The 12,716-nt window shown below is 43.1% G+C and overlaps 1 protein-coding gene across 2 annotated transcripts in view; it reads left to right on the forward strand.

The window, feature by feature from the left end:
• The window catches only part of Grid1 (glutamate ionotropic receptor delta type subunit 1), a 748,494-nt gene extending 741,134 nt beyond the window's left edge, over positions 1-7,360 (forward strand). For both annotated transcript variants that reach the window (XM_041662801.1, XM_041662802.1), the window contains exon 16: positions 4,313-7,360. In XM_041662801.1, coding sequence (XP_041518735.1) covers positions 4,313-4,741 — 429 coding nt within the window. In that variant the 3' untranslated portion in view covers positions 4,742-7,360. The remainder of the gene's footprint in view (positions 1-4,312) is intronic.
• Positions 7,361-12,716: the final 5,356 nt, after the last annotated feature.

Genomic DNA, 12,716 nt, shown 5'->3' on the forward strand with positions numbered 1-12,716 from the left:
CCATTTGGCATGGGAAGCTCTCTCTGGAAAATTTCTTCAATTGGTGTGAACATTTTCTGTGTATCCTGACATAGGAAGGCTAAAGGCTAATAGATAACCACAATTGGGAGTTGATCTGCCCTGCATGGCTTCACACTGCTTACAACGGATTCATCCATCCTTAATTTAAGACAGGAAAAAAATACACTGGGTTAAGAAACCATTCAAGATCTTTCTTTCAGCTTATACAGACAACACAAATCATATTCCACATTTTTTGTTGTTGTTGTTGCTGTTGTTGTTATTGGTGGTGGTGGTGGTGGTGGTGGTGGTGTGTGTGTGTGTGTGTGTGTGCATGCAAGTATACTTTGTTTTATTTTGGTTTTGCTTTTGGAATGTTTTGATATGTTTTTAAGATAGAACATGAAGGTGGAGAAAGATTTGGGAAAAGTTGGAAGAGGGGAAAGAATATGATCAAAATATATTGTATAAAATCCTCAAAATTTAAATGAAAAGAAATAACCCATTCCTTGGGTTAGTCTTTAATAGGCTGATGCTTCTTGACCCCAGAGCCGTATTAGAAGGTTAGGTTATTAACTGTGCCCTCTCTCCACTCCAGACTGCTACTGCTTCCCATTTTGTGCCTTGAATGTCAATGCTGAAGACTCCAGATAAGAGGCTTCCCTTGCTCACATTTTTCTTCCCAGGACTTTGGTTGAGACACTGCATCAGCCAATGTTTGTTGCTCTGGCGTTGGGTATAGAGTGTTGTTTCCTGTCTGTCTGAGACTCTCAGAGCCCTGTCTCCCTGGGGCATTCTCCTAGCTCTTTTTTTCCAAGGCCTGAAAAACAGGACCTACCCTCTGAGTACCTGCCCTGACCCAGTACTTAGCTGACTCTAAGTGAAAGGTCAGGGCTCTCCCTTCAGTTGACAGAATCCATAGTGAACACAGCTGGAGCCAAGACAGCTTGATTCCTGCCTGTTGCAAATAGTCTTCCATTCCAGATGGGCGCCTTACGGTACTGAATTATAAAACGGAAAGGAAGAGAAGGCAAGGTTATGTAACGAATAGGTTCTTTCAAGGAAACCCCCAACACGGCTCATCAGTTTTCCTTCTATTGGAACCATAGGCTGTAGACAGGGCACCTGGCTTGTCTAGTCTTCTCCAAGTTTTGCTGGCTGTAGGGAAGAGAATATTGTTGCCTTGAACCCTAAAAGCATCTGAAACTCTGTCCTAGTGTCTCCACCTTCCACCCTTTTTGGGGGTTGCATTTTGGGATGAAAATAATCTGTGAATTGAAACATTCACCAGCTGAGTTCCGACGCTGACTTTGGTTGGTTCAGACAAAGGGGCCATATCCCATGTCAAAAGCTGCATTGCAGATCAGGGAGCTGTGAAAAGGCTGAAAATCTAAGTTTGATGATGAGCAGAGCCAGGGCTTATCCTGAGGCCCAGACCCTGAGAGCGTGGCCACAGCACGGATGGTTGGGTATGGTACCACAGCTATTGGATGAAACTCCACCTATTCTCCGAGTCTCTTTTTTTCGGGATTTTCACCATGTACTAATGACCTTGTTTGTATGACAGTACTGTCTGTTCACCGGGGAATGTTACCTGCCACCCACACCATTACGGAGTGAAGGCAGCAATTTTCCCAAAGCAAGTGACTCTTTATAGATGAACCATGGATTATTTAAGAAGCCATCGTAGTGATGGCAGCACACACCTTTAATCCCAGCACTCGGGAGGCAGAGGCAAGTGGACCTCTGTGAGTTTGAGGCCATCCTGGTCTACAAGAGCTAGTTCCAGGACAGGTTCCAAAGCTAAAGAGAAACCCTATCTTGAAAAACAAAAACAAACAAACAAACAAAAAGCCATCAAAAATGAGGGAATCTAAGTCACTAACCCCCCAAATAATAGGCATAAGATACTATCTTAAAAATTTTATGTAAAGAATGGAAACATTTCTCTTTATATAAAGCAAAGAAAAAAACAGAAAGACAGATAAATCATACATTGAGGAGAAAGTTGCTCTGTGCTAGGTCAACCATGGTACAAAATAATTAATAAATCTCTTTGATTTGGTTTGCTATATTTAGATTATTCTTAATGTGCCATGGTTCAACTATGATAGTTCCCATTTACCATAGTACAATAGCAGAATGCAATCAGCAGAAACTACATTTTAATGTTTTAATCTTTTTCTGGGCAAACACTTTGAAGCAGCAGAGAGCCGCAGTCCCAGCTACAGAACACAAGCAGAAAATGCCAATGCTCTCCAACGCGCCATATTGTTGAAGTGAGGGTGCCTGGTACTTACGGTGATTACATTGCTAACTTGGGCTATTTTCAACTGGCTGTGAGTCTGTTAATATTTAACACTGTTAATTGAGGAGCACTTACAGCTTACACATCTTTGAAGGAGCTAATAAAAGAATCTTGTGAATGGTATTGAGACAGACAAAGTAGTGGATAGCATCTCACCCATTTCTTCCCACTTTCCTATGGCACTTGCTATTCAGAGGTATTCTTATCTCATAAGCAGCTTCCCAGCACTGATGAGCTGAGTCATATTGGGTGGTTTCAGATCACTGGAATCCTGGGTGTTATTCAGTGGCCATCCAGTTACTTCCAATGTCATTTCCATTTATGACAACAAGCCAATTTCCACAATGTTCCCTCACCCTCTGCCCAGTGTGCTCCTTTATTATTCAGTTTCTTCCTGGCCTGCAATGAGTTCCTCATTGTATTATGAATGTTGTCAGGGTTCTTGCTGCGGGAGATGTTCTGGAAACCACTGTACGTGCCTTTCCAGAAGCTAGGCCCAGTGTGCCAGCTTTGAACTCATGGTCATTTAGACAGCAGTGATCTCCTTTTCCCCGGCAAAGACTGTTGAGTCAAGGAGTGAATGACAGGGTTCTTTAGTTCTTTGCACACCTGAGAAATGCTGTCTTGAGTCTTCCTAGTATTGTCTTTGTGATTGGCATCATGAAAAAGGAGGAGGGCTTATGCTCTTGATCCCAAATGACCTTCTAATGGGGAGCCCTATCCCTTATCCCATAGGAGCTCAAAATAATCAGTCACTGGGATAACCTCTGTTTTGCATGATATTTTTTTTCTTTTTGGAGGCATATCAAAGCCTCTACATCTTGTGGTGTTTCTAAAATACCTACAACCTGAACAGAGGTTCTATTCCTCCCTCTCACGTGCTCTGAACACTAGACCACTGGCAAGATTGTATTTTAGAAATAAATCGTGACTCAATATTTTTTCTTGGAGTCTGGCTTCAGAAAGGGCCAGATGTAGCCACCATCTTTCCTAGATCAATGACACCCACAAAGCCACAATTGGTTCTGCAGCTTCTACCCTCATGGGAGGTGGAATAGCTATTTTCCTGGACACTTGTCACTTGTCCACTTCAGTGGGGTATGGTGTGGGACAGAGGGAGCAGGCAGCATTTCCCTTGAGCTTTCAAGCACAGCGACCACCTTGATTCATTTTAGCATTGAAGATGTAGCATCAGTTTACTTGAGAAGAATTATAAAGTTTTTATTTTCTTTCTTCAGTATATAAATAAACTAAAGGGTCTTGGGTGAGAATCGTCCATTTGGGAAGCCTCAAGTCTTCTTGATACCTCACTGCCCCTCCTCTCCCCACTTAAACACCATGCCCTATTTGCCAGATGGGGCATGCTTTACCCTCTGGGATGAACTAGAGATTCTGCACACACACACACACACACACACACACACACACACACAAACACACAAACTAGGTGGTCAGGTAGGCCAGTGTTGCTTTTCCGTATCTGACTTCTAAGTAACCTCTAACACTCGTGGGGTTGGTGACTCACAAGGCAGTGGAATTACTCTAACCCTGTTCCTCTTTGTGTAAGGCAAGGGTGACAGTATCAAGCCTAGGAAGCTGTGGATTCAAACTGCAAATGCATGGGGCATATTAGGGATCAAGATCACTTCTTCTATTTCCCTGGTACTCTATTTATCTCTTCCTGCTTCAGCCAATTCTTTAGAGCATCTCGTTATAGGGTTGCCCTGGGTGTGCCAGAGATTCTAGGCTGAGTGCATTGTGGAAGAGAAAGGCTTCTGATGCCTGCTGTCGGGGTCATCATTTTACAAAGATTAGTGTTCTCGGGTATGAATTCCCCAGATAGCCAAGAGTTGACCATCTGATTGAGGGAAGGTGGGAACAACGAGGGATACTCTGTCTGGCAAGCTGAACAGGCTGGTAGCTCCAGGTATCCGGATTTAGCAGCAAAGCTGACCTCAGTCCACTCTACAGATGTTTGTTGACCTTCCTGTCCTTTCTCTTCAGGACAAAGAGGTGAATCTGGAACAGGTGCACCGACGCATCAATAGCCTCATGGATGAAGACATTGCTCACAAGCAAATTTCCCCAGCATCCATTGAGCTCTCTGCCCTGGAGATGGGGGGCCTGGCTCCAAGCCAAGCCTTGGAGCCCACGCGGGAGTATCAGAACACCCAACTCTCGGTCAGCACCTTTCTGCCTGAACAAAGCAGCCATGGCACCAGCCGGACACTGTCGTCAGGGCCCAGCAGCAACCTGCCACTGCCACTGAGCAGCTCAGCCACCATGCCCACGATTCAGTGCAAACACAGGTCGCCCAACGGAGGACTGTTCCGACAGAGCCCTGTGAAGACCCCAATCCCCATGTCCTTTCAGCCCGTGCCTGGAGGTGTCCTTCCAGAGGCTCTGGACACCTCTCATGGCACCTCCATCTGACCGTCGCCTGCCCTCTTGCCCGTCTGCCCACCCACCCGACCAGCAGAGCTTTTTAATACAAGAAAATGACAACACAGACCACACACACACACATACACACACACACACACACACACACACACACACACACACACACACGGACTCTTTCATTTTTCTTGTACATAAATGTAAATAATGACAGAATGGAGTGGGGTAAAAGTGTATTTTGAATATTCCCAATTTTCGAAGTCAGTAAAAAACAAAAAAACCAACAAAAACTGTATGAATGACTTTGTAAATTTTGTTCTATATGAATAAAAAGGCAAATTACTTGTGATCATTCTGAAGTGCCAAAGGAGCCCCCTATTCCTGGACCCTTTCGAGGGCAGGAAGGACCATCGGAAAAGAAGCTCCTGGCTGCTGGGGAGGAAAGAAGACGTGGAGGAGCCCCGAATGCCGCTTGCTGCTGTGCCAACAGCTTTCCCTCTTGTCCTTCCTTACAAGTCCCTCATTATTCCTTCGGTGTCTTTGGGTGGATTCAGTGTGTGCCTGAGTCTGGAGCCCAGGTTGTGTGGACCCATCTGGTCCCTGACCTGTAGGCTGACCTGCCCTAGACATGGCGCTGGACAATCAGGCTCAAGATGCTGAGGTCACTGTGTGTCACAGTGTGTAGCATGCAGCTGTCCCCAAGGCCTCAGAAAAGATGCCCATATTGAGGTCACAGTCTCTGAGGCTTTGATATCAATGTGTTTGAACAGCATATTATTGGTCTTTAAAAAAAAAAACTCTTTCTACTTAGGAGAATCAGTCAGTGATGGCAACCCCATCTAGGCAGAGGTAGGACTGTCCTGAGTGGGACATCCTTTATTATAGGTTGAATTTGTCATATGGATTGTATGACATATGGATTGTAAGAAACCAGGTAAAGACTGTTTGCTTGGATAGCTCTGATCAAAAGAAAAGTAGCTACAGACACAGGGAGTAGAAGTACACAGGTAAAAGGCTTCCACTGAAATGAGTTAGGGGAATTTTCTCCAAATTATGGGGAGATTGAGGATAAACAAGAAGGACCACGTAGGGAATTAGCTTGACTCTTTCAAGAGGAGTCCTAATGAAGCTATCCATAGTCCTTAAAGACATGTGCCCTAATGAAGCTGTCCATAGTCCTTAAAGACATGTCTTTAGCGCTTTATAAAGTTGGCTAAACAGGACCAGATCTCAGCACTAGCCCTTTCTCCAGAATTACTGTGTTTTCAACACCAGGAGTCCTCAGACAATAAACCAGCCCACAGCAGGGATCCTTCAGGCTGGAAGAATCTTCTATCCTCTGAGATGGTGAATTTGCAGGGAAGTCCTGTTTGATAAAACAAGGCTAACCTAAGGATCTTCCCTCTCTACATTGCCCTTTGTGGGGTAACTAAACTGTAGAACCAGCAATGATTCCTCCAGAGGAATCTGAGCTGTATCACTGTAAGCTGCTTCCTCCCATTTTGAAGACCAAGGTGTCTCTGATCTCCTACACTGCTGGGATGTAGAACATAACCCCATCCAGTTCCAAAAGTATAGAGCTCCTACTCGAACTACAAATTGAGGTGTTAAGATCTTGGTCTGTGGTTACAGAGAAACACACCATTCTGTCTATTACTTCTTCTGTACTTCTATATTTTTGTAGAGTTAGTTGAGAGATAGATTCATGAAGGTAATTACTGGCCCAGGATGAATTTATTTCCCAAAGTCCCTAATGATGTTAACGAGTATAAAGAAGTTACTGTATCACAGAGTCAGCTAAAAGCACCAGAACAAAACAAGACACTGTTCACAGTTATGTATCATTGGCTACTGGGAATTCCATGATACTGGTGTTACTAGAGTGATTTATCAGCATTTCCCTAGTCAGTGTGTGGACCATGGAGACAGGTGTGCATGGCAAAACCTAGGTGGGCTACCTAGCTTGCATAGGCTTTGTTTTCATTTCATCAGCTCTTTGGGCAACTTGCACTGGAGGGTTAATTTTTCATATATATAGTCATTTAAAAATCAAACTCTGGTCTCACTGCCTTATCTTACACCTGTCTGTATCCCAAAGATGACCTAGTTTCTTTGGTATGCCATGGATATGGGTGTCTTTGCTTAGGAGTAGAGATTCTCTCTCTCTCTCTCTCTCTCTCTCTCTCTCTCTCTCTCTCTCTCTCTCTGTGTGTGTGTGTGTGTGTGTGTGTGTGTGTGTGTGTGTGTGTGTTGGGGAGAGAGAGAGAGAGAGAGAGAGAGAGAGAGAGAGAGAGAGAGGAGGGAAAGGGAGGAAGAGAGAAGGAGAGGGAGAAAGAGATTATCTTTGCAAGAAAGGTATAATGCTTCTGGTTGTTCCAGATACCTCCCAGTGTTATTTTTACCATATTTATGTCATTTTTTAATTTCCCTATCCTTGGCATGAGGGGAAATGATTGATATCAAGCAAGTTATCTAGGGGGAGACAAGAACAAAGCCTATATTCTCCCACCCCAGCTATCTGTGTCAGCTCAGAATGTATCTTTTTCATGCTTTGCTCTGTGGATTTATAACTCTGTTTAGACTCTTCCATACATTTTAGGTATATTTTGTGCCTTCAGACACTGCAAATAATAATCAGCATTTGGATTAAAGTTGTTTAATAATAAAACTTGTCTGCTCCTAATGCTCTTATTCTCTGGGATTAAAGTGCACTCTGTCTCTGGGTGTGCCACAGTTTAAGTATTGAATTCTGTCTGCCACTGTACACAATTGTTGGTGGCACTCTTCTCCCCAGGTGGGTCTCAGGTCGACATGGGGATATACCATGCCCTCTTTATCCTGTGTTTATCCAGTGTCCATGGATCTAAGCCAGCAGGCAGCAAGAGGACAGCCTGGGCGCAGTTCCAGATTCTGGTTAGTTGATCACCTTCGTTGAAAAGAGTGAGTTCTTGGAAAGCTCTTGGGGAGAACTGGACTGTGGCACACAGTGCATTATGGGTACCTTTTCTCATGACAGTTGCCTGTATTGCTTTTCTCATCTCTGTGTTCCTTCTGGTCTGGTCACAGAACACCCTTATATCTGCATGCCTAAATCGCACGGGACCCCAATCTTGACTTCTCAGTGCGTGCCCTTTGCAAGGTCTGTGTTTTCTTTCTCTCAAGGACATATCCCCCCACTTACTGTACTGGATTCCTCCACTCCCTGCATGATGTCTGTACTTCTCAGCCTCGCTGAAACATTTCAGCCTTCCCTTTGATGTCTGGAACTTCATGGAGAAAAGAGCTTTGGATAAGTCAGGATGACCTGGGAAGGTCGGTTTTCATGATAAAGATCTCAACTGCTGAAAACCCAAGGAAGAATACCATGTTGGGCCCTTGCTCTTCCACCTTTGCAGTAAAATAAGTTTCTTCCATATGGGGGCAAGGTCTTCAGACAGGAGATGGGACCAGAGGAGAGACTTTCCAATATTTTCTAGAGAGACAGCTGGGGCCAGACAAGGGAGGCTGTAACAACCCTCTAAACTGCTTTTTTAAGGAAAAAAAAAAAAGTCCCGCTCCTAGATTCTATACAACACAAATCATGTCAAGGCAAAAGTAATTCCATACTTAATCATATATCTTCAAGCTCTGACAGGAGCAATGACACCCAAAAAAAGGAAAGGACCGCCAGGACTAATGGCCTTGACATACATTGGGTATTTACTTTTTGTGGCTTCTGCTTCTTCATTTAATGCCCTCTTTGTTTAGTATTATATAAGGAACCATTATACAAAGTTCAACATTTTTACATATTATAATTACATCTTAACTGTAATTAAGCATCCTACATAATAAGAGAAGGACAATGTTTGATATGGTAACTTGGCTCTTTTGTGCTTCTGCCTTCATTTTCAGTAAACCTTCATTTTCAAAAATGCATGCTCATGAATGAGCGCCTGTATCTTAAAGCCTTGTATTGTGCTCCTAGGTTTAGCAAAACATGATCAGATAAAGCTTAATAATTTTAACTTCTCTTTTTAATCTAAGCCTTTGCTGGCTGCAATCATAGTAAATGAGGCAGCATTTCTTTTCTAACACTCAGAGAAGTCTCATTTTATACCATTACTTGTTTGAAACAAATGAATTTATACTTCATTCTTATCCTCAGACCCAGAGATTCTCGATAATAGCTCTTTTCCTTGTCAATAACCTTAATCATTGCTTTATTTTTCTCTCTCAGCAGTATTTTAGTCAGAAAGGATTATGAAAGAATAGGACATAGCCCGGATGTAGTGAGTAAGTTTATAGGCACTGCCTACAAAGGGGAAAGGGTAATTGTTAGTAGTGTCTAATAACTGAAGCCCCAGAGTCTGAACTACATACTGAGCTCCAACGGCAGCAGGAATCTTCTTTGCAGCAAGAGAATCTTGAACCATGGAAATGGGAAATGACGATGGTCAGACTCTGAAACAGGGGCATCAAACAGGCCCCCCTGACTATTTAGGTGAGCAATTAAACAATATTCAAAGTATATTCAATGGCTGGCAGATTCTAACATGCAGTTTCCAGGAGTAACTAGATATCAAAGCTCAAAAAGAAAAAATATAAAAAAAGCATTCACCAATATAGTGAAACTCATTGACACTCAAAAAATATATACCTGGACACATTGACATAGGGCATGCTCAGGTACAAGCATTACATCTATGCACACTTGTTTGCCCTGTCTAGTGCACGCATGTAGCATTGAAAAAGCAAGGACTTGTGGGCTTGGGTGATGCAGAGCTGGAGAACGGGGTCCAGAGGAAGAAAGAAGCTGCTTGAGGGTATTTCTGCCCAGTGCACAGCTTCAATATAACAATCAACCAAGCAGTGCTTTGCAATCAGCTGCTAAGGAACAAGGCTTATCTTTGGGAACGTGGCTTCTTTCCTGCCGAGTATCTTAGGGCACAGAGCCAACCCTGTTGTTATGAATCCCTTAACTCTCTTACTCTAAAATCCTGGCTTTTCAGGCCAGTGAGATGGCTCATATAGTGCAAGTGTTTGCTGCCAAGTCTGAAGACGGCAGTTCAGTCATCACTGCCCCAAAGTGGAAGCGAAGAACCAACTCTTGCAAGGCATCCTCTGACCATCACACTAAGCAGATAAATAAACAATTGTGATTTTAAAACTCAATGAAGAATTTATAGATCCTGACTTTTTACCAAAGTCTCTGAAATATGCATAAAAGCCAACCATTCTTCAAGATGTTTTGTTTCTATATAAGATCTTCAATCATATTCACATCAGTAACCATTTTATTGATAATGTATCAATTTCCAGGAACTTTACCTTTTATACAGAAATTCTCTTCTTTTTAGATCATTGGTTCAAGGTAGATATTGTTAACTCAGAGTTACATGTAGGAAAATTTAAGTGTGTGGTCCCAGAGTCAGTGAGCATACACTTACTCTACTGATGATGCTATAGTGCCTGCATCGCTGGATGCAGATACACTTGTGCACCGGGCTAGGTTGGTTTTCTCTGTCCCAGAGTATAGTGGCATGGGCACCAATGGGTGTACTTAGCTCTATATACACTGCCTTGTCTGTGGTGGCCTCTATATACAGGTAAATGTGAGGACATAATGGCTTATCTTGATTGTCAACTTGATTATACTGAGGAAGACATAGATTAGTGGAGCATACGTCCCTGTATGTTCAGAAAGTATTTCCTAAGGACATTAATTAAGGAGGAATACGTGTTCTGGATAGCTGTGGGTGACTTTGCATAGATTGGGAGCCTGTGTTTAATACAGGAAGAAAAAGAAGACAACTCACTCTGTAACCAGTCTTTTTCTCTCTCTTTAGCCACCTTAATGGATGTTGCTCTGCTCCAGCACGCATTCCCTGCTACCGAGGATTGGAACTGTGAGCCCAAAGAAACATTTCCTCCTTTAAGTTGTCTAGCTAAGCATTTTGTTGCAGCAATGAAATGTCTAACATACAAAATTGGTACTAAGGAAGTCAGGCCATTGCTGTGATGAAACCTAACCAGGTGATTCAGAAGCCTTAGGAACTGGTTCGGCACGTGGAGGGGCGGGCATTGAACCACTTAAAAATGCAGGCGAGAGAATTCCTAGAGTGTTGGAAGAGGGGCTTAGTGATTCTGGTGGGACTTCCAAAGACCAGAATGTCAATAGGGTTGCAGACAGTGAACACTGGACTCATGAAGTTTCATATGGAATTGAAGACTCATAACTTAGGGAAGAGGCTATTCGTGTTGAATGCTGGTGAGGAATGGCCTGCTTCTTACCTTTGTCACAAGACCTGGTAAGGCTACCCTTAAAACAGATGAGCTATGTTATATGAGAAAAGGAATCTCAAGGCATACCAGCGTTCAGGCTGCCATGTGGATACTGGTGGCTGATTTTAGCCAAGTCCACAGTGATTATCATGAGCAGAAATCAGAAGAAAAGTCTGAGACCTGTTGAGACGGTTCAGTGGGTAAAGGCACTTTATGCCAAGTCTGATACCTGAGTTTGATTCCTGGGACCCACATGATAGAAGAAGAAAACTAACTCCTACCATTTGTCCTCTGACATCTACAAGTGTCCCATGGTACACATACACACACACATATGCATACACACACATATGCACACACACATACACACACAGAGTAAATAAGTAAAATGTAGCAAAAACATCGTTTATGAGTCTAAAAAGCTTGCAGTTTGTCTAGGAATGAAGGATATGTAAAGTTGGAACCCAGGAAAGTGTGTCTACTGAAGGCCACTAAGGAGAATATATATAGCTACTTTGCCTTGAACAGTGTGAGTGATGCCCAAAAGCATCTCGGGAATTGACTGGAACCCACCCATCTTAAGCTCCATGGAGTAGAGCTTTAACTTATTTGAAAGACGAGTTTGTTTCGAAAGAGAACTCTGGAAACTCCGCATACACAAGGCCATCTAGAAAAATAATATTTCTCAGTGTTCAGCAACCAGCCACACAGAAGTCACTATAGCTGTGACCCAAGGGGGTCTAATTACTGCTCAGCCTTGTCAGTGACAGACCTTAATGTCCTCCATCTGATGTTAATGTTGTGTGTGCCACACTCAAGAGTTTCAAGGTCATGTAGGCAATCTGCGAGGCCATCAAGGAGTCAGGATTCCTGCAGTCACTGAGAAGATAGGTGGAAATGCAAGGCTGGGGTCAAGGTGGTGATGTTGGGCATTAGAGCTGGAAGGAGCAGGAAACATCTATTTGATAAGGAAAGGACATGAGCATACCCAATCTAAGAGAGAGGCCTCATAGGCTGCAACCTGCAAGGGACTAGTTCTTTGGAGCCTGGGTCTCATGCCACATCGTTATGGCTCCAGAACCCATCAATGGGCTTTTAAAAGTTAGTGCTTCCCTGCTGGGTTTTAGTCTTGCTTTGGTCCCGCTCCTAGTTTCTATTCAGAGTCTCTACACTAATGGCTATTTTCCCTTTAACACATGCTCCCAGCCTCTGGACTGATGCCACCAATATTCTTGGTACATGTTTCCCCTTGGCTAGTCCCTCTTGGGAATACCCTCATGGACATACTGTAGTGTGTTCCCTTTGGAATTAGACTGTGTGAGTTATGCCATTGGATCATGAAAATGTGTAATTTATTTCTGACTAAATAGGAACTACGGGATATTATTTTGTCTTTGGTCTCAGAATTCTGGGGTTGGAGTTTTGAACAATGTTGACACTGTTAAGATCATAGCAGCTCTTGGAGATGACTTGGTGAATGTTCTATTATGAAATGGATACTAGCATGTGGGGATGGGAATAGAATGTAGTGTTTTCAAGAGGTGTGTTTTGTTTTGCTGTCACGATAGTGGTGGTAGATTTGCGATGGTAATCTTATTAGCCTAATGGGATGGAAAACAGTTAGGAGATCAATAAAATATAGCTCTGGGTGTATCTGTGAGAACATTTCCAAATAGAATTAACTAGCCACAAAAGACACTCTCTGGATGTATGTAGCACCATCTCATGCACTGGGGTTCTTTGT

Source organism: Microtus oregoni, unplaced genomic scaffold (assembly GCF_018167655.1).
Source record: "Microtus oregoni isolate MIOR12 unplaced genomic scaffold, Mior012 000013F_ref0000133, whole genome shotgun sequence".
NCBI classification, from domain to species: domain Eukaryota; kingdom Metazoa; phylum Chordata; class Mammalia; order Rodentia; family Cricetidae; genus Microtus; species Microtus oregoni.